Source organism: Engraulis encrasicolus, chromosome 19 (assembly GCF_034702125.1).
Source record: "Engraulis encrasicolus isolate BLACKSEA-1 chromosome 19, IST_EnEncr_1.0, whole genome shotgun sequence".
NCBI classification, from domain to species: Eukaryota; Metazoa; Chordata; class Actinopteri; order Clupeiformes; family Engraulidae; genus Engraulis; species Engraulis encrasicolus.
This window is the reverse complement of record NC_085875.1, coordinates 33,216,816-33,239,840: the sequence shown is the minus strand read 5'-3', so window position 1 is coordinate 33,239,840 and position 23,025 is coordinate 33,216,816. Positions and strand designations below refer to the sequence as shown.

The following is a 23,025-nucleotide window of genomic DNA, read 5'->3' as shown; positions in this document are numbered from 1 at the left end:
AGCGATACCTTTTGGGAAAATATTTGGAGTAGGCCTATGTTCATTTTTTTTAAAATGTAAACAAAAGTTGCCCCCATTAGAATAGCTCATATCTCGGAAAGGGCTGGGCCAAAAACTGCGGCGTCACCAGCTACTGACAAGTCAAGGGTAGCGTGAGCAATACAACAGCACATTGAAATTGGCAGGAGTTGCCCTTTAAGGTCTTGATCTTTTTCTAAGGATACAAGGATATTTATTTGTCATATACACACACTTTTGTGTCATTTGTACTGAAATGGATGGCCTGTGCAAAACAAGTATGCAGAAGAGGTGTGTGTGTATGTGTGTATGTGTGTATGTGTGTATGTGTGTATGTGTGTATGTGTGTATGTGTGTATGTGTGTATGTGTGTGGTGTGTAGGCTACTGTCTACTCCAGAGGTTCCCAAACTTTTCCTGCCAACCTGCTGCGGCCCGCATCCCCTCACGGTCCCCGCCCCCCCACTTAGAAAGCCATGGTGTCTACTCGATCCATATCATCTTACTTTCACTACGCCCTAGTTATGTAACCGGGGGACATGGTTTATGGCTACCTATCAGCAAGGTGTAATGGGTTCTTTTCACGCCGCTGAATCCCTTTTATTACTCACCTGAAAGGCTCTTTTTGTTCCCTCTGTAGACACATAAACACTGCATGACATCGCAGAGCAGAGCAGAGAGCATCCTCGCCACCCCAAACAGATGGGAGCATAAGAGATGAAAATTGAGGGGCGGAGGTCAGACCATCCGGAGAGGGAGACCTAAACAGGTCTACATGTCTGTCTATATCTGTGTCTGGGTTTGTGGTTGGACTTAAACATTAAAATAAAATAAAAAAGTACAATAAAATAAAACGATAAAGTAAAGCCATCAAAAACACATTTCTGAACACAATGCTGTTTTGCCATGTCCTGTCTGGTATAGTACATAATGGATACTAAGGGCTACATGACAGGTTAAATTCAGAATTAATAGTGAAATAGTTAGGGATTAAAATTATTCTCTGTCAAGTTTACAAGAAGAACTTCCAATTAATTCTGAATAGACGTCTGGATCAGAAAGCATTTCAGTTGAACAGAGGATGCACACTCTGGGTCTGACTTGTTGCCTCTTGCGTTATCGCGTAGCAACAACCATGCATGGAAATTGATATTTAAAGCGGAAGATATACACATACATGATAGGAATAAAGTTATTTTCGAAATAACAACAGAATAAATCATCCATTTAATATAAATATGCATGAAACATATAACGTACATTACATTATAAGCTACATAAATTTGTATGTTACTTTATACATAAAAAGCACTCTATTTTATTCGGAATAAAGTTTAATTGTGTTCAAATGATCTGCATCTCATTCTCCGCTCTGCCGTCATTTGGTGGAATTTCAGCGCACTGGAATTTGGAACACCCCTTAATTAACTATACAGAATTTATTCTCCACTCACCTGTCTCCAGACAGAAATGTTCTTTCTCGCTCGCACCCACCACCTCCCCTTTCACCTCCCTTGCTCCACTTTTCGATCGATTCGTCAGGTGTCTTGCCCTAGCTTCCTTCCAGTTCACCTCGCTCCATTGCGCTCCAACCATCATCTGCCTGGGGGTGTCCGCTCAGAGTTCGCACATATCTGTGGGCGCAGATACTGCCCAAGCTCTCAGAGGTGCCCCGTACTCCCGAGCTCGAGAATGTTTGCTGCATAGACACTTCAAGACCACGGCCAGCGATCTTGCCCAATACGCCACGCAATCTATCTCATCTTCTTGAGTGCACTGGTCCCTGCGGACCCTGTGAAGCACTTTGATGATCAGTCCACCGCGTGGACAGCACGATCACGAGAAGTCCGTTCTCCAGCGAGAACAAAGACGTATGCATACATGCTTAATCCAAATTTCAGAGAGTGAACTAATGCATTTTGAATTAAACGTCTCATGTAAACGAGGCCAGATTATAGTACCAAATGAGTGGTGGCGTTGAGGGTCAGTCAGCCCTGAGCATTGATGTGCACAAGGTAATATACGTAGAGCATTCACATGCAAGCCTGATCCCTTCCCCCCTTTTTTGACACCATGGAGCCCATTGCCTATGGACTTACTGCCGGCACATCCCTTGGCCACAGTGTGATGAATTACATTCTCCACAGGCAGAGAGGTAGAGTTATTATGGAGTCTCATATGGACTGGAGGGATGCATATATAGCCACTTGCTGCAGGAAATTGAACAACTCGCCTCATTATCTTTCCAGGATGCCTATAAGCTCATATCATACATGAGAGGACTGCTAAATGCTCTCTCTGTAGGTGCTTCGCTCCCTCTCTCACTCTCTTTTCTCCCACTTTCCTACTCTCTTCCTCACACACACACACACACACACACACACACACACACACACACACACACACACACACACACACACACACACACACACACACACACACACACACACACACACACACACACATTTATTTCATGCTGTCTAATCTCTAATTCAGGTGTGTGTGAGTTGCTTGGAGGCACCGTCATTTCTACATCAGAGCAGACTGCAGATATATGTGGTCGTCCGTAATTACCTGAGTGTCTCTTCGGAAGGAGTGGGCTGCTGCATGCCCTCTTGCACCCCTGCAGTGGCTATGTTTCATAAATCATCTCTTCTCCCCCTTCGCTCCCCAACAGTTGGAGATGTCTTTAAAAAACACATAGATTATATAGTGATATAATGGTTCCATAAATTATGATAAGTATTCAAAATGATCTGTCAGTTTGCTTCCCTCGCTCCACAACAGTTGGAAACACTAATTTAACACAGATGCAGACAGACACACAGACAGATATAGATACAGATATATAAGTACTCAAAGGGATGTTTGAAGTTTCCAGGTGCTGGTGAAGTGCTGTCATCAGTATAATCACTACACACTTGGCGGACTTAATTTGCTGCTTTTTTATTTAGCTTCCAGATGAAGCACAAGCTAAATGTGTCGTGCACTACATAAAAAGCAGCAAGATCATGTCCACCAGTGTGCTGCGTGCGATTCTTCTCCTATTCCACAGGTACCGTATATACGTTAGTGTTGTGAAGATTGTTGCTCATCTAGGTCAATTTATTAGTAAGAGGTTAGCTGTAGAGAACGGCACTTCTTTTTGGAGCTTGAAATCCATTTATTCTGTCAGACTTTGCCAGTTTTAATGCTAATGCTAATGTGAAACTACATCTTGTGTGAGTTTTCCTCAGATAGACAGTAGCCTATAGGGGTCTCATGAAAAACACACATTGGAGTTTTGTTGAACTGACATGGTTTGGTTAGCACACAGCCTCTTAGCTTGCCTGCTGTGTGTTATGTGTTCATGCCATGTATTTTTTTTTTTTTAGATATTCATCGTTATCAGCAACAGGTCACAGGCTGTGTTTGGCCCTTCCAGACAAGGCCTCTAGACCTCTATGTGCTTGTTGTGTCTGCTCATATGGTAGTTTGCACAAGGGGCCAGGGGAACTGGGCCTTCCTCCCACCTCCCTACCCAGGGGGGGCTCCACAAGTATAATGTAAATAATATGACTGGGGGAAAACAGAAAGGTTCAGGTTAAAGGCTGTGGGCGTTTTACTCAGGGGCACTCGATCCGTACACCATGGAGCTCATTAGTAATAATGAGCGGTCACTGTTTGTGTGTATGCTGAAATGTTAATATGAAATGTGATGTATTGATAAAACTCTGACTTTGATATTTGTGGTAGGATTTAATGTTCTATCAGGGACTACACAATTGTACTTAGTCCCAATAAACTGAATTGACAACATTAAAAAAGAGAGGTGAGCCAACACTGCTTTTTTGCTCAATGTTTTTTTTTAATTCATTTTAAGCCATGAATAAAAAGAGAAATGTAAACAGCACTAGTATCCATATGTCAAACTTCCCCATAACTTCCCCATCCCTGCTCATATTACATCTGTTGCACATAACCCATATTATATGTTTCAGTGCGTGTGTGTGTGTGTGTGTGTGTGTGTGTGTGTGTGTGTGTGTGTGTGTGTGTGTGTGTGTGTGTGTGTGTGTGTGTGTGTGTGTGTGTGTGTGTGTGTGTGTGTGTGTGTGTGAACAGTTCCTGGCCCTTCTGACATCCTGATTGTATCTTAACTGTGTGTCTTTGTATTGCACAGAAAGAGATGGGTCCAACCACACCATACAGAGAGTACTGCAGATACAAGCACGCACACACGCACACACACGCACACACACACACACACACACACACACACACACACACACACACACACACACACACACACACACACACACACACACACACACACACACACACACACACGCACACACCCACACACACACACACACACACACCACCGTGTGTCCCTTTGGTGTAGGCCTACTGTAGAATAGGGGTGCATGAGACTGGCCTGATAACGTTGATGTGTGTTGTGGTATTTAAGACCACACACACGCACTCTCCTCTCCCGATGGCTATCTCCTTCCCCAGACATCCCACCAAAGGTCATTGAGCCACGCAAGCCTGATAACCTGCCCAGTTATTATGCAGATCAGGGGTCCATACACAGAGATGCAAACACACACACACACACACACACACACGCACGCACGCACACACACATACACACACACACATACACCGCCGCACACACACACACACACACACACACACACACACACACACACACACACACACACACACACACACACACACACACACACACACACACACACACAGATGCAAACACATTCATACACACAGAGTTGTTTAGTGAGACGTGACTCACATTTGAGACGGAGTGGGCCCATGCACAGGCCTCAGAGGAGTAAATGTGTACACACAGGCCTATACTACCAGATCTACATTCAACATAAATACATGCAGGCCTACATAAAAAAATATCTGCAACGCTGCTTGAATTCCTATTAGAGGGAAAGAGAAATGTTTCAACCATTTTATATCATTCCTCAAGCAAAATGAAGAGCCTACCTCATGCAGAGCTGGACATTTCTAAGGCACGTAATGGGAGTGGTAAGCTAGATTTTAGAGGTGTCAACAATAATCGATTCGGCAATGCATTGCAATGCGGGGCAGGTCAATTCAATAATCAATTCGGCAAGTGCCATAATCGATCAGGAGCAAATTAAAGTTAAATTAAAGGAAGGCACTTAAAAACATTGAAAACTGCAAGATTGATACAGAAAACAGCTGTTGTTCAGTATCTGACTGCCTGTATTGCCTCATGACTTATGAAAAATTCGCTTTGCTTTCAGTAGAAATGTAATGCATTGCAATGCATCGTAGCGTTGGACTAAATCGATTTGAATCGAATCGTTACCTACCCAATCATCATCGAATCGAATCGTGAGGGCAGTACCAATGCACACCACTAGTGACTTGTGTCGTTGGATTTCAATGTAACTAGCTTTGTTGGCACTGATCTCTAAACAGAAGTTCAGGACCCCGTTTCTCGAAAAAATTTGCAATTTAGTAGGTTGCCAATGGGAAATTGCATTGCAACCAAGTAAAGTTGATAACTTTTTCCCCGATTTTACCCCGATTTGGCACTCACACGACTTTTTGAGAGTCGACCCGATTTCTTGCTCAATTGTAGGTCAATCGTGAGTCTCGCATCGTGCAGTGTACATGGGGTAACGACAAGCGATTTCGCCTCACGATCGTGCAATCGCAGGGTCGCAAGAAAATCAAAACGGTTTGAAATTCTGGTCGTGGCTCGTGCGTAAATCGCACAGTTAAAGCAGCGCTACGTCCCGATTTGACACTTCACATGCACAAATTAATAGGGATGTGCAATTCGCTCTTGAGCGCGCCCTCATCTCCACTCAGGTCCGCATGTTCCCTCCTCTGCAGATCCGGGAAACATGCCTGCCGTGTCGTAGCCTCCAGTGGAAGCATGTGGCTCGCATCCGACTGTCGGCTCGTGTAGTGTGAGGACGTGAGTCGTGAGCTGTGAACTTTTAAACAGTGAAATTCCATCATGCAGTGTGAGCAGAAGCTTAAGACCCACGAGTGAAAATATCGCACAGTGTATGCCCGGCTTCAGTTAGCAGCGGCGTTGTCGAGAAACGCACCGTAGTATTATCATCAACATGTGTTTTCAAACAGGTTTTCTTGAGATCAGTGTTGTTGTGTGTGATTCTATGACATATATGACATCATGATGCAACCTAACGACTTCTAGCGACTCTTCAGAGAGCCATTCGTAGGCCTGTTCCGGACCGTACGTACGTCAGCGAGAATTTGTAGTCACAGCGTGGGAGGTGTGCTTTTAAAGTTAACCACAAATTTGAACGAAATTATGAGCTCACACCACTTTTATTTACATAGCACATGTGAGGAGTCTGGGGACAGATGGGGAGATGGAGTTTGGAATAGGGTGTATTGTAAACTTTCTAGGGGTGTAGGACAACTGGGGTGTGGGGTGCATCACCACGGTGGCGGTATGCCGACTCTTGCAATGAGCATCAACGGAGATAAACAACTGCAGGAGTTGCACTGTCTGTCTGCAATCGTTTTGATCCCGCAAGAGTTTGACACCATGTCACACGTCGCGTTTTCGTCACACGTGACTGAATTTGGTTAAGTCGGACACGGTTTCTAACCATCATGCAACATCTCCAGTCCAGAATGCATTGCTGACTGTATGCACATGTAGTTGTAGTTGACTGAGCCTTCTGGTTTCTTTGGCAACAATGGCAGCCGCTAGGTGTGGCTATCACTAAGAGCTGTGGTCAGCAGTGGTAAGCCGTTATTTCAATGAAAGCTATACTGGAAGTACAGCTATGCTCATAAGGCACATTCAGTCCAATACAAAACCGTACCGGTGCCCGCTCCCACAACTAATCTCCAACCGGCTGGCGTGTTCATGCCACATGAGCATCCGGGGACCACAAAGTTTGTTTGCAATACGAACCAATACCCAGTGCACCTTTAAGAAATTATATACTGTAGGAATTTATATAAGAAATGATATAGGAAGGTGAACATTTCAAATGAAGACAAATACTTTTGGGGGGCTTTTTAAGCATTTATTATTTTCTATGAGACAGGGTTGTGGAGGAGAGACAGGAAGCGAGTTGGGGAAGAGAGACGGCGAAGGGCCGGCAAAGGCGAAGGGCCGGCGAAGGGCACACACACACACACACACACACACACACACACACACACACACACACACACACACACACACACACACACGCACACACGCACACACATCCAATCAAGCACATAGAACATCAGAGTTGTCACAAACCATCAAGAAGCAACTTCAGAAGTGTTACCCTCAAGATAACAGTTCTCTACTTGTAGCAGAAACTGAGCAGCTGTCATATCAAGCCTAGAAAAGAGGTCAGCGCTACACCAGCCATGCCACCCCCTATCTGTTCCACCCCACATCTACTATGCCTTGCTCAATGGGCTCTATGTGCTCACCAGCAGAGACAGTAGTTTCACACTTGAGATTTGTGACCACAAAGACTTTCATTCCTTTCACTCAAAAAGATCCCAAAATCCATTTGTAACGCCAGCTGTGCCTTGACGCCGGGGAGCTAGTATAGTGAATTGCAGGTTGGTGAGGTTCACCACAGATCATATTTTTTTGGAGCAACACCTGTCACAGTATGCCTCCTCAGGCTCAATTTCAAATTCAAGCAACGCCACTTAAGTAAGTAATTGCACACACAGATGAAAGAGCATTAGACCCAGAATTACGTGTTCAATCCCCATCACCCACTAACTCCTTCGTCAGCTCCGAAGTACCAATATCTATCCTCCGGAGCTTCCTCTAGCCTTGTGCCCCGAGGCTCAGGGTTATGTGTGGATGTCTTCAGCCACAAACTGTAAGCAACTTACTTGATTACAATGCAATTTCCATTAGCAAGCTGCTACATGGTTACCAACAACGCTTTCATGATGGCTCAGTCGGTCTTTAGATAAAAAAAAAACCACAAAAACAAAAGAAAACAAACAACATTAGCAAACAAAAAGGACTGTCAGACCACTGAGAAAATGCCCTGCATGCCAGATTACCAATCCAGCCCTCTCCCGATCTCATAGTGATTTTGCACTCATGAACACTGCTCTCCTCTGGTGTCCAACCGGTTGCCAGTTGCTTCAACAGCAGGACTCTCTTTGGTGTTTTCAAGTAGCTTTTGAAAAATGAATGATTAATATGTGAGATTTGTTAGGATGAAACTGTGAAAGAAAAAATGCAAGATTTTTTTTCAGATGCCACTTGAAAACACTGAATATGACCCTCAGCTCTCAGAGCACCTGTGGCCTTGTTCCACCATGTTGAATTGCTTGCATAATTGCTGAAAGTCTTGTCCAACATTTGCCATGTAATTGCTGGAATTAGAGGGGTAATCGACTGTTCCAGGTTTGAAAATGAAAAGTAATTAGAGACTGTAATGATTGTTCCTGTCTGAACAAAGACAAAAACAGACTGTTTTGGAAACACTTAATTGACATCAGGTAGATGAACTGAAAATGTGGCAATTGGACAAATTATAATATAGTATCTTAGCAACTATATTATACAACAGCAGTGAAGAGGATAGGAAAGGGAAGGATTTTTTTGGGGGGGAGGGGGATGTCTCTGGACAACATGTTGGGAGGGTTACGAGCAATCTAACTTTTTTTCACAAAATCTTTTTTATATAATAGGTTTTACTGGGGTAAACCAAGTCTAAAGCCCAAATACCAAGTCTTAAGAAGCAGCGTAGCCGAATATGTGGGCTATGAAATTTTGAAGGTGGTGGTAAAAAAAAATGAAGCTGCTTTTGCTCACCACGACCAACTGAAGCGTGAAAACCCTGTGAATGCAGAGGACAGAGGACAATGAGAGAGGAACATGCACGATGATGATAAATTATACACATTGCATGCTCATGAGTAGGTTGTGCTCTAAAGCAAATTCACCTTAATAAGGGTGCTATGGGCTTGTATGTTCATGGAGACCCAGGTTTGGGTAATCGTGATCCAGCCCACCCAACTCTTTCATATCCCCATTTCTGAAGACCTGCACTTCTATATTTTTAGGGAACTCCTTTGTTGGTTTGGTTTACATTCATGTACTTGATAATACATAAATATTTAAATAACATAAATAAAATAAAGAATATGCAATTTTGATAGTTTTGTATTACATACAAATTATAATATCTTGCCAAGATTGGAGCTTACACAAACATGACCGGACTCTCAGATGGGTACTTACACACTGGTTTATTCAATTCAGTCCTATGATACATATTGGAGGTACGAGAGCGCCACCAGTTGGTGTGGTGTGACACAATATGAAATACCAATACATCACAACTCCTCCCCTCTTATTCAGTTACCAGGATCCCAAAAAATGATTTTGAAATTATTGCTCCGGAACTTTAACAGTAGCATTACATTAGTAACTAATCCAACAGTATTGAACATAATATCCTAACTTAAGGGTGAGGGTAGACTGCCTCAACACCTTGAGTGTGTCGGGGGATTATTGTGCCCCCTACTTCAGACACCACTCGGTAACTAAACACTTCAGAGATCATACCAGGCAGGTTGTTCACAGGGTCAGTCTGTCAGGTGGTTTGCACACCCGCCTTGGATATCTGTTCAGTGATGGCTGGGGTGTTGCAGGGTTGTTGTGCGTGTCTGACTGACCTGAAGGTGGTGAGCTTGTTACCGTCACCGGGCTTGCTGTCTCCGACGCGTCACCGGTGTCAGGTATGGCCGGTGCCACGACTGCAGTTGCAGGCGCTGCAGGTGTTGGTTGTTTCTCTGCGGCGTGCTGCACGATGCTGGGGTGACAGGCCATCATCTGGTCCGCATGACGATTCCATTGCTGATTGGACGCAACTTCGACTTGGTATGACCTTGGGCCTGCTTGCGATGTAACCGTACCAGTCATCCACTTTTCCTCCCCTCTCCGATAGTCCCGGACAAGCACTGGGTCTCCCACTTCAAAAGTTCTCTCTTTAGCGTGTGCATCATGGTGTCGCTGTTGGTCCTCTTGCGCTCGCTCCACCACTGCTGACACGCTCGGTTTCAGCAGGTCTAGGCGGGTGCGCAGTCTGCGACGGAGAAACAGCGTCGCAGGTGACTCTTTTGTAGTGGCGTGGGGGGTGTTTCGGTACTGTAGCAGGAAAGCATCAAGTCGCCGTTGCACCGAGGCTGTACCCCTAGACGACTTCAGAGAGTGTTTAAATGTCTGCACGAAACGCTCTGCCAGGCCGTTCGTTGCCGGATGGAAGGGAGCGGAGCGTTTGTGCGTGATGCCATTTGACGTCAGAAAGTGGGCAAACTCCTCAGAAGTAAATTGGGGCCCATTGTCACTGACTAAGACCTCTGGTACCCCGTAATGACTGAAGAGGCCTCTTAGAACTTCAATAGTTTTTGCAGATGAGGTTGAATCCATCAATATGACTTCGGGCCACTTGGAATGAGCGTCCACAATGACGAAGAACATGCGCCCCTCAAAGGGGCCAGCGAAATCGATATGAATTCGCTGCCACGGACCTGTTGGCCAGGGCCATGACTGCAGTGGTGTGAGAGGAGGGTTCTTCTGACCTCGTTGGCACGGTTCGCATCCTTTGCACCTCTCCTCCACCTGTAGATCTAGTCCCGGCCACCACACGTAGCTTCTTGCCAGGGATTTCATCCTAACCACACCCGGGTGTCCGGTGTGGAGTTCGTCTAGGACATGTTGACGTAGTTTGGGTGGGACTACCACTCGATTACCCCACATTAAGCAGCCTTGAAGTACGGACAGTTCATCTTTCCGTGTGATGTATGGGGCCAAACAGCTGTCCGCATCCTTGGCTGGTGGAAAACGACCCGTCAGCGCCATCTCGATCACCTGGGAGAGTGTGACATCTGCTTTGGTTTGTCTTTTCACTTCACTGCAGTGAATTGGGAAACTCTCAATGTGTTTTATCAGAAATGACTCGACTGCCCCTTGTGCTTCTTTGTGTTGCACGGGCAGAGGCAGACGCGACAGACCGTCCGCGTTACCATGGTCAGCGGCGCATCTGTACCTTATTGTGTAATCGTGTGCTGCCAAGATGAGTGCCCAGCGCTGTAGTCTTGCAGCAGCCATGGACGGTGTCGCTTTGCTAGGGCTCAAGATTGTTGTCAAGGGCCGGTGATCTGTGAGTAGGGTGAAATGACGGCCATAAAGGTAGGAATGAAAACGTCTGACTCCAAATATTATTCCTAAAGCCTCTCGCTCAATTTGAGCATAATTCTGCTCTGCCTTGCTAAGGGTGCGCGAAGCGAAGGCTATGGGTCGTTCCTCCCCATTTGGCAGTCGATGCGAGATGACTGCCCCCACCCCATAGGGCGAGGCATCGCAGGCGAGTATAACTGGAAGCCTGGGGTTGTAATGTGTCAGTACACTTTTGCTGGATAGCTGTTCTTTTGCTTTTTGGAAAGCTTCATCACATTTCCTGGACCATTCCCACTTCACCCCCTTGTGGAGTAATGCATTCAATGGGTGTAAAAGTGTTGACATGTTCGGGACAAAGCGTGCGTAATAGTTAATGAGCCCCAGGAAGGAGCGCAACTGAGTCGTATCAGTAGGCACAGGGGCCTCTACAATGGCTTTGATCTTGTCGTCAGACTTGTGAAGCCCTACAGAATCAATCGTGTGCCCCAAGTAATCTAGCGAGCTCCTGAAGAACTCACATTTCTCTTTTTGAGCTCGGAGCCCAAATTTTTCAAGGCGACTCAGTACCGCTTCGAGATTCTTCAGATGGTGCGCATCATCTTTGCCTGTGATGAGAATGTCATCAAGAAAACAATGCACATTGGGCAGCCCTTGGAGCACTTGGTCCATAATTCTCTGGAATATGGAGGGCGCAGAGGTGATTCCAAATGGTAAACGATTGTAGCAGAACATGCCCTTGTGGGTGGTGATTGTGAGGTATTTGCGGGAATCTTTCTTAACTGGTACCTGAAGGTAGGCCTGTGAAAGGTCCAGTTTGCTGAAACGATGTCCCCCAGACAAGGACGCAAACAAATCTTCAATGCGAGGTATTGGGTAGTGTTCAGCGCACAGGGCTGGATTCACCGTCACCTTAAAATCTCCACAAATCCTCACACCTCCATTTTTCTTCATGACGGGCACTATGGGGGTTGCCCAGTCGCTGAACTGAACCGGGGCGATAACCCCTTGCTGTAGGAGACGCTCTATTTCCGCTTCGACTTTAGGCCTCAACGCATACGGTACCCCCCGGGCTTGACAGAACTTTGGCTGATGGTCTGGCCTCAGTGTCAGTGACGCTTCAAATCCTTTCAGTGTTCCCAATTCCTTGTTAAACACTTCCATGTGGCGATTTAGGACACTCTCCAGCGTTTCCTCACTTGCCTTGTGCCCTGTTCGCACTGTCTTTATTTCACGCCAGTTTATGTTGATGTTCCTTAGCCATTCACGGCCGAACAGTGGTGGTGCCTCTCCTTTAACCACATATAAAGGCAACTTAGCCCTTTGTTTGTTCAATTTAACACACACCTTCAGCATTCCATCGGGCTGCAGTAACTCCCCTGTGTATGTTTTCAGAAGAACATCTGTCTTGCGTAAACGTATGTGTGCAAATTTGTCTTTGTATAGTTGACTGGAGATCAAAGATACAGCGGCCCCAGTATCTAGCTCCATATCCACTGACTGGCCTTCAATTTTTGGTTTAATCATGATCATTGATGATGCTGCATGACCTGTTTTAACTGCCTTCACTTGTTCTGTGTTCACTGTTGACAACATGTGCAGAGTGAAATCAGAGTCTGAACCTGCAGATGACTCATCTGATGAATTTGCTGCTGCCACTTTATGAATTTTTCCTTTTTCGGCATCTCTGTATTTTTTTTGTTTTATTTGACTGTCTTGTTTTGACTTTGCCTGCTTAGTTTCATTCCTTTTGCTTCTACACACCCGAGCTATATGGCCCTTTTTATTGCAATTGCGGCATTGCTGCTCCTTATAATAGCAGTCACGTTCATGGTGATTCATCTTGCCGCATCGAAAACATTTGTCGCCACCCTGTGGTGCAGACGCGGACACTGCGTGCACTTTCAATGAACTTTTCAAATGCAGGGATTCCCTCGCCACTGTTTCCATTGCCAACGCTACATCTACTGCTTTCTTATAGTCGAGTTTTTCTTCTGTCAGGAGTTTCCTTTGGATAGCCTCATTATTCAGCCCACACACGAGCCTATCGCGCATAGCATCTTGCAAATGGGCGCCAAAATCACAATGCTCTGATAACTTTTTCAAAACAGCCACATATTGTGCAATAGTCTCCCCCTCTTCCTGATTGCGTTTGTGAAATCGGAATCTCTCCGCTATTACTATGGGCTTGGGGGAGAAATGTCCGTCGAGGGTGTCCACTAAATCTTTGTAAGTTTTACTGCTGGGTTTTTCCGGGGCTAGTAAGCTACGCAGTAAGCCATATGTAGTTGCCCCAATGACGCTTAAGAATACTGCCGCCTTCTTTCCAGCGGGAACATCATTTGCTTCAATAAAATGCTCAAACCTCTCGACATAAGTCGACCATTGCTCCGAAGATTCGTCGTAAGCATCAATGTGTCCCAAGAGCGTTGCCATCCTTACTGGTGGTGGTACGGGCAGCGCCTGTGCTTCTCGAGGGGGTTCGTTATGAACAACTTGTTCCTCGATCCGGTTCTCCTGTTCCTCTCCCCCCACTGCTAAAACTGAGCTCTCTTCATCCGAAACGGACATTAGTGGGTTACTTAACTCGTCGCCAATTTATAATATCTTGCCAAGATTGGAGCTTACACAAACATGACCGGACTCTCAGATGGGTACTTACACACTGGTTTATTCAATTCAGTCCTATGATACATATTGGAGGTACGAGAGCGCCACCAGTTGGTGTGGTGTGACACAATATGAAATACCAATACATCACACAAATGAATAATGAAATGTTATTGAAAAGGCACTTAAAGGGTTTTGCATCTGAACTCTTCATATTATGTCATAATAAAGGGATTTTTTCTTCATTTTTCAATGTTATTTATTTATTACATTTCTCTCAAAGATTTCTGCTCAGTCTAGGTTCAGGCAACAGTAACTGATATATACTGTATATATATATATATTAAAAAACAGTCCTCTAATCGCCTGGAATGGTTCAGCAGTGCTAGGCTAGCAGAGGTAGCAGCAGGGTAGGCTCTCCTCTCTGAGCTTGGTCCCATTAGCCACGGAGAGAGAGACCCAGCTGCACTGGGAAGAAGTAATCAACTCCCTTTGCCAAAACAGCACTCAGGCGTGCAAGATGTTGAGTGTGTGTGCCACTGTGACAACACTACTGTGTGACAGGGACTATTTCACAGGTGCACAGGAGGGTAGGAGAGCATCACACAAGGGGGAGAATCACAGAGATGACTTGAGATGATGTCCATCTGGTTTCCCGTTGACAAGTGCCACAAGTGTCATCTTCAGCTGTGGCACTGCCACCCAAGGCCTGCTGACATGGGGGGCAAAGGGGTATGTTGTCCCGGGCCCAGGGAGAGAGGGGGCCCATAATTGGGTCCTCAATACATCGCATATATTGGGTAGGGGGCCCTTTCCGATTACTTTGTCCTGGGCCCAGCAAAAGCTGTCAGCGCCGCAGCGATCCAAGGGTAATCCCTCTGCGCTCTAAAGAATAGCCTACTCTGTCCTGTCCATCTAAACCTAATGTTATTAGTGGGCACAATATCCACCTGGCCTACCATGACGTGCCTCAACAATCCCACATACTCAGAGGTGCGAAGGCTTTAATCAAGGACTCGCCGCATAGAGATGGGAGGCAGATGGTGTGTGCCAAAACCTCAAACACATCTCTTGCCCTAATCATTCATAATGAACACAGGTCAAAGTCAATGTCAAAGTGTCGTTTCTGATGTCTCTGTGGCCGTCTCAAAACTCGGCCATCATAGAAACAAATAAACCTGTTGTAGTGTGTTAGCGCGCAAGATTTGGAGAGGATAGATCCACCTGCTCAGATGTTATTGCACAAACAAAAATGTGATGGTGATGTGAGTGTGACTGTATTTATCATACATCATTTTCTTTTTGTAGTGAATTTTTTGTTTGCACCTTTTTGCAATTTGCATCGTTTTCTACCGGACGTTGTTTCTGTAGTAATTGAAATTGTTTTCATTACTTGCAGTTGTTTTTCTTTTTGCAGAGCTTTTCACCGCCCCCTCCTCAGCCACGCTAGCTTACTCCCCAAGCCAACAGCTGAGGTAATTACGTACCTGTCAAGGAGAATTGAGCACAACAGGAGTGTTGAGATTTTTAGAAACACAATTACAGTCTTTGGAGAGAACTTCAATGTTTTCCCTTAATAGGCTATATGTGCTTCCAAAATACCATTACAGTAAAAAAAAAAAGATAAAAAAAATCCTTCGAACTGCAGCTTTAAACGCACGCACGCACGCACACACATACACACACAGCGTTTTGGTCAGGCATCATACAGGCATGCCACTTGCCAAGGTGTCAATGGGGACGTTTTGCACACGTTACCCTGCACCTTTGCAACCCCAGTTGGAGTGTGTGTGTGCGTGCGTGCGTGTGTGTGTGTGTGTGTGTGTGTGTGCGTGTGCGTGTGCGTGTGCGTGTGCGTGTGCACGTGCGTGCGTGCGCGCGTGTGTGTACACAATTCATTTTAAGGTGTACAGTGATGTCTGTTATTACACAATGAGGTAATTTATCTTAGTCCAGCAAGTCCCATATTTATCACTACTGCTCTCTCCACTTATCTCTGGGGAACATTTTGTGTTTGGCAGACTAATTTTGTTCAGCTACACACACACATACACACACACACACCTGTCGACATAATAGTCCTCCATAAAGTGATTGCTCATATATAATTTCACACACACACAAGTTATTATCAATCTCACACTGACATGATGATAATTATTTAGGGAGTTTGAGAACTGTGTGTGTATGCATGTGTGTGTGTGCAATAGTGTGTGTGCATATGTGTTGGTTCAGAGGACTAAACAGAAGAATCAACACACACACACACACACACACACACACACACACACACACACACACACACACACACACACACACACACACACACACACACACACACACACACACACACACACACACATTCCTATCCATGTGGGGTGCACACATATAAACCCATCCCTATACTTTCAGTAAAGAAATGTTTTAACCCTTTCAGATTTGGCATCATGTTTGTGTAGAATTCTTGCACACATTACCAAAGGTTGAGTTGCTTGAAGGAGGTCAGTGGGCCAAAACGTCGCAGTAAACTATGCAAATGTGAAATATTCCAGGTAAGGTCCTTAAAGTGCACATCCCACATATCACCACTTTACTTTTCGTAGGGAAGGATGTGCCCAAATTGCATATTAAGCAGTGTTTCCCATACATTGAGGAAACTATGGCGCACCGCCATAGTTTAAATTTGGCCGCCATAGTTTCCGAACGAAAACGAGTTCCTTCGCATTTTTCTCCTGGAGTAATACATCCTATAGAGAAAACCATGAGTGCTTGAAAGACAGAGGGATCAAAAACCTGGTCAAGTTGTTGTAGTTGACTTGGGTTTGGGAGCAACAAAAAAAACCTTCAGAGAAGGGCTCCCCAGGCTTTGTTTTACAGTTGTATGATAATGAATTAGGCGACAGGCCTGCATTGACACAGCAGAAGAGACATCGGGCTGCATATAGAAATGAATGTGTTATGAATGTGAATATACAGTAGACATAAATGTGTATTATGTTGTTCAGCCCTTTTACTGGGAGGAATTTAGCAAAACTGGCCCTGTGATCAGCACCCTTCATGTAGAATGTGTACGCCCATGTGTGTGGGGAAAAACGCATAGGCTACTCTCTTAGACTCTTTTTGTCTGTGCGTTAACAATTTCACAGTGCTCCTAAATTCTTGTCTGTGCTCCTATTTTGTTTATTTTTTTTTGTCATTGCATAGACCCCTGCATGAGGGACGAATGAAAGTGTGTTGTAAACAGAAATTATTCATTGTACTGCATTTTTCAATATATTTGACAATGTTCTACTATACATGTCATGGGTAAAATCTTATGTAATTTCTGAAAATCTAAATGGCTGAAATGTAGGCCTTAAGTTTCTCCATGCGCCAATGTCAAACTGTACTCATTGTTTTACATTTACGCCACGTGAAATTCCATTCACCCCCCCCTCCAAAGGGCCCGCGTAAAATGCCCCTCCCCCAACAAAAAAAAATCTCGACTGCCCCCATAGTTTCCAAAATTTCTGTGGGAAACACTGTTAAGCACACGCACGCACGCACACACGCACGCACACACTGTATTCAGCCGCCCTCAGTGAAATGCTTTAATTAACTTTTCCTTATGAAATCCCCTTCATTAAATCAACCCCCACCTCTCGGTTGTGTGTGTGTGTGTGTGTGTGTGTGTGTGTGTGTGTGTGTGTGTGTGTGTGTGTGTGTGTGTGTGTGTGTGTGTGTGTGTGTGTGTGTGTGTGTGTGTGTGTGCATTCATGCATGTGTGTGTGCGAAAATGTTCCCGAAGAGATTAAAAAGAGTAGTGACCGAATAGGGGATAAATTAAATCTCTAGGTGGCCCAAGATATATATACCTCTTTCTACAATAGGAGATATCACCTCCAACACCACCACCTTAAAATGAAATTTACACACACACACACACACACACACACACACACACACACACACACACACACACACACACACACACACACACACACACACACACACACACACACACACACACACACACACACACACACACACAGAGTGAGAGAGAGAGAGGGAGGCCTGAACTGCATTGCAAGAACACCTCAAGAGTTGAATTGAAGACGCTTTGCCATTTTGCTTTTTATTTACAAACATTGCAACAGAAGTAAATAATTATCGTAAAGATTTCATTTGTACAGAGACAGAGAGAGTGCCAGCGATTGCTAAGTGGTGAAGTGATTTTCAGGGTACCATTTCTCACTGTTCTTAAGAACATTTTTGTTGGCCATTCACGAAAGTGTTCATTTTTCATGAATATACTATATTGCATATACTGTATATATATTATTCTTTTGTGAGTGGGGTGTGGGGTGGGGTGTTCCATCCTCGATGTTTACCTAATAAGGGATACAGTGTTCGGAAAGTCTTCTTTTACTCACTGTGGCATTCTGAACTCCTATCAATCACATGGATATCATATTGTCACCTCTTGCCCCTTGCTATTTTGAAGAAGGGGAGGGAGACCAACAACTCTACAGCCACTGGGCCACTGCACAATTCACATGATGAGAACATGTCTAAACACTTCACTCCACATAAGCAGGCTAAACAAGTACTAGGCAGCACATCCTGTAGGTGAGGGCAGGAAAGACGATGGTCGGGGGACAAAGGGGTCAGCTGTCCAGGGCCCAGGACGAAAGGGGCCTCACAATTCATAGTACTCGTTACATAGTGTACTAAAAGGGGGGGGGGGCTACTTTCAGGTGACTTACCGTAGATGACCGGCCAAACATATCAGCGGCACTGTATTTAAAGTTCCCCTTTTTGAAAAGCCAATACAAATCATGGATCATCAAAGGGAAAACGTGATCAAAGAATGCACCTTCCCGACACGAAAAAAAAACCATAAACATTATACTGGCGAGACATCACAGAAATGAGGCATGTGTCCTCGTAGGGCTGAAGATTGATGTAGCAGGCAGGTGTGGTGTTGCAGTGCCCTATGTGTTTACATCTGTCGTACCACTGTGCCAGTTTAGAGCATACATAAGCGTGGTGCAGCCATGTGAAGTAGAAGAGAGGATACCTTTGTTAGAGTGCAGATGGGGTAATGCGATTGATGGTAACTCTTTTAGAGTGGGGATGCTGTGTTAACTGCTGATGACTGGCATACAGGGTGTGGAGCTGAGCAGACTAAGGGGGAATCCCATTACACCCCTTAGCCCTACGCGAACCCCTTTGCCTCCGTTTTGCGCGCTCCACGTGTAGGGGTAGTGACATCCCGATTCACGTTCAGACAGATGGGTAGGGGTAGGGAAAAGGGCTTTCCACCCCTTCGCGCGGAGATTTTCCAACACCAGACTCCGCAACGGAGGGCTGCGACAGATTTCCCTGAATGCATTGCGAATTCATTTAAAAATTGGCGGCAAGCCGCGGCACCCACAACAGCACACAAGTTTCATTATTTTCGCCGCAATTGACGGTTTTAAAGTGGTAATAATTATTCCACTGCACTAAGTTTAACATTGTCCTAATGTTGTATGGCCCTTTTCTCCGTGAAACGCACATGAAAACAATCGCTATTAACGTCAACCTAATGCATGGAATTAGTGACAGCTGTGAGTGTCATTCCGTGATTGTTGAAGGGGCATCCCAATCCATAGGGGTTGCGTTTCAAGCCCTACACCTTGCGCCTTTGTTTGAAAGCACGAGGGGCAAGAGGAAGGCAAAGGGGTAGGGGTGGAGATTAGTAATGGGAAAGGCCCTAAATTCAGTGCAGGTGAGGTGTTGAAAAGGTTTGTTAAAGGGGCACTAAGGAACTCAGACTTCTTGTGGTTTCCTAAAAGAAAAACACTATTATGAAAAAATAAATATTTGCTCTTCTGTGTCACACTATGGATGTTTTTCAACCTAGCAGAGAAGGACGTCAGCAGATACAAGCGTGATTATGTCTAGAAAAGTATGTAAAAGGTTTGTTTTCCAGACCATAGCTAATCTTTTCAGCCTATTATTGAGCAGTTTACAGAGTGGCTATGACAATGTGAGGTAAGTAAAACCTGCTCACTCTACCCTCATTGCACCGCATCGCAACAGGACAACATGCCTACCTATGAGGGAATCATCATTGGAAATAGTTTCAAAATTGATTTTCCTCCTCCACTGAAGGGATGGAGACATAATGATCTCACAATCCTGGGGTGCATTTCTCGAAACCATAGTTGCTAACTTCATTAGCTACTTTGTTGTTTTCAAAGCCATTTCCCATTGGCAACTATCCACGTTGCTAACTGGCTAACAACTACACTTTCAAGAAATGCACCCCTGGTGTGTTTCTAAATGACAGATCTATGTATGGTAGCCTCAAAGCGTGTTTGCTGATACGATGCGCATATTCCACCTGGCGAGAGTGGGGAATCTGTTCGTGCTTAGTGGCCAAATAGGGAGCTCAGTTCTGGCACCGTGGCTGTGATCAGATGATTACTTTCCGTGTTTATCCACCAGCACAGCAGCTTCCAAGAACCATTACAATGCCCACCGACTACCAACACCAGCAACAACAACAACAGCACCACCAGCACCACCACTACCCCAGCTACAACCACGACCGTGGAGAACAGAGCCCACATCACATTACACACATGGTGACTCAGATTATGGCCAGGCTTCACAAAGCAGAACACACACACACACACACACACACACACACACACACACACACACACACACACACACACACACACACACACACACACACACACACACACACACACACACACACACACACACACACACACTACAGGAACGCAAAGCCCAATATCAAACACCAACACAGTCCAGAGATGAATCATCAACCACAGCTCATTATTATTACAATACAAGTGTCTCTCAGGCATTCGGTGGACAGCACCGTCCAGCAGTGTGTTAGTGTTTCCAAGAAATCACAGCAGAAAACTGAAGCAATCAAAGATTACATGTTGGAGAGGGGGAAAGAGAGCTGGAGGGGTTTGCTAACAAGGAGCAAGGTCATTGTGTAGTAGAGAACATGTTTCGGACAACATCGCTTGAGTTCCATCACTTGTGTCCTTTTTGTGTGGTTTTTTTTTCATGTGTATTTTGTCAGTTTTGTTTTCCCCTTGAAGACAGCTCTTCTTCTCTTCCCAGGAAGAGAGGAGAGGGTGGGGGGTCAGTTACAGCACATACTGTCATACTGCGACAGTTAGTGATGGGCAGCACAATGGTTTATTTATAGTGTGTTCCCGTTGCCTGACCACATGCTTCTATCCATCTTTTCCAAAACCATTCTCTCCAACCACGTGCCGAGATCCAACAAAGTCTATCCAATCTCCTTTCAATCACGTGTCAATGCATCCACTGACTCTTCACCTGCGTATGTGTCAGGTCCGGCCCCATTCCCCCCCACCTGCCTTTTTAGATGCGCCCTAGCATCTCTATAAGAGTGATATGTCCATCTGTCCGTCGGTCCGTCCGTCCGTCCGGCCGGTTGTCTGTCTGTCCGTCTGTTCATCTGAAACACATTCTCTAATTGTGTCCACAAGGCGGCAGAGTGCATAGACGGAAGCATCTTTGTCCGCCTGTCGGACTTGTTAAGAGTATGAAAGGTGCTGTACATTGTCCATTCCAACAGCAATTCATGTCAATGCAATGTTTCGATCATCCAACCTTCTTCAGGTACATTTCAAAACACAATTCAAAGCAATGCAAAGTCTAAACAGTTCAGTTGACTCCTCTGGATCAGTCAGGTCTCGTTCCGCAGGTGACGACGTCGCTTTGTTCATGGAAAAAAGTGTCACGTGACGTCACCCGTCTCCACCACATTGACCTGGGAATGGCGGCTTTACCACGGCTCGCTTGGGCGTGTCCGGTGGGGCACCTCGCCTCCCGCTGGCCTTGGGGACGGGGCCTCTGCCACCTTCTTGCCCCGGCACTGCACCTGATTGGCCAGGCTACAGAGGGAGGGCGTGGCCCTGAGCAGCAGCTCCTTGAGGCCGGCGCGGTACTCGCTGCGCACCAGGCAGTACAGCACGGGGTTCAGGCAGCTGTTGGTGTGCGCCAGGCACACGGTCAGTGGGAAGGCATAGGCCTGCAACAGACAATCAACGACACATAGTGTTTTTAGCTGACTGCTGTCACTTCACTCACACAGTTGTTGGCCTTTAATTAGTTTATTTATGATAGGACACTGAGAGATTGGACATGAAACGAGTGGGGAGAGAGAGATAAGATAGGGACTGGAATCGAACACGGGTCGCCGACGTAGCAGTCCAGTACCGTAACATACCATTAGCGCAACGGTAGGGCCATATTAATAGTAATTTAAGGTCGAACACGGGTCGCCGACGTAGCAGTCCAGTACCGTAACATACCATTAGCGCAACGGTAGGGCCATATTAATAGTAATTTAAGGTGAGTCCAATCACTGTTTGAATTTAACACACAGGTGATGCTGTTACCATTCCATGAGTTACTTTGGTCATTTGCTTGCTCACTTCACTGGCGAACCTGCAACTCTCTGATCTTAAGTCCTTCTCCTTAATCACTACACCGCGGCTACACTGGTTTCCCCTATCTCTGTAGTAGAATGTAAGCTGCTTGCCTGTGCGTTGAAGAAGGCCTTGCTGAAGGGCACCAGGTCGAACTTGATGAGCACACCCCAGAGCGTCAGCGCCTGGTTGGGCAGCCAGCACACGAAGAACGACAGGACCACCACCATGACGGAGCGCGTGACGCGCGAGTGGCGGCGCTGACGAAGGTGAGACCCTCCTCCTCCTCCTCCTCCTCCTCCTCCTCCTCCGCTGACTCCTACGCCTCCCGGTGGCAGGCCGGCCACACTGCGGCGGCGCACCAGGAAGCGCAGCAGCAGGAGGTAGCAGATGGTGATGACGGCCAGCGGGAAGACGAAGCCCAGCAGCACCTTCTGCGTCTGGTACAGGCCCAGTAGCAGCTGAGGGTCCCAGCGGCCAGACTCAGGGAAACGCACCAGGCACAGCTCATCATCTGACACCTGTAGGGAATATGGGAAGCAGTGCTGTCAAAAGTATTCACAGTTCAGCAGAAGTATAATAGAGTAGAGTAGAGTAGAGTAGAGAAGAGTACTTTCTATTAATCCCGAAGGAAATGAAGGTTTATAATAAGTATAATATGGGTCCCAGAGGCCAGACTCAGGGAAGCGCACCAAGCACAGCATCCGACACCTGTAGAGAGGGAATATGGGGAGCAGTGGTG

The 23,025-nt window shown here is 45.7% G+C and overlaps 2 protein-coding genes across 2 annotated transcripts in view; both read right to left on the bottom strand.

The window, feature by feature from the left end:
* Positions 1-9,236: 9,236 nt before the first annotated feature.
* Positions 9,237-12,506, bottom strand: LOC134435281 (uncharacterized protein K02A2.6-like). Its single transcript, XM_063184165.1, has one exon. It carries the CDS (start codon positions 12,361-12,363, stop codon positions 9,601-9,603), a length of 2,763 nt encoding a protein of 920 aa, XP_063040235.1. The 5' UTR covers positions 12,364-12,506; the 3' UTR covers positions 9,237-9,600.
* Positions 12,507-21,637: 9,131 nt separating this feature from the next.
* The window catches only part of LOC134469847 (relaxin-3 receptor 1-like), a 6,996-nt gene continuing 5,608 nt past the window's right edge, over positions 21,638-23,025 (bottom strand). The window contains exons 3-4 of the mRNA XM_063223874.1: positions 22,397-22,804; positions 21,638-21,883 (exon numbers count right to left, since the gene is read on the bottom strand). Coding sequence (XP_063079944.1) covers positions 21,638-21,883; positions 22,397-22,804 — 654 coding nt within the window. The remainder of the gene's footprint in view (positions 21,884-22,396; positions 22,805-23,025) is intronic.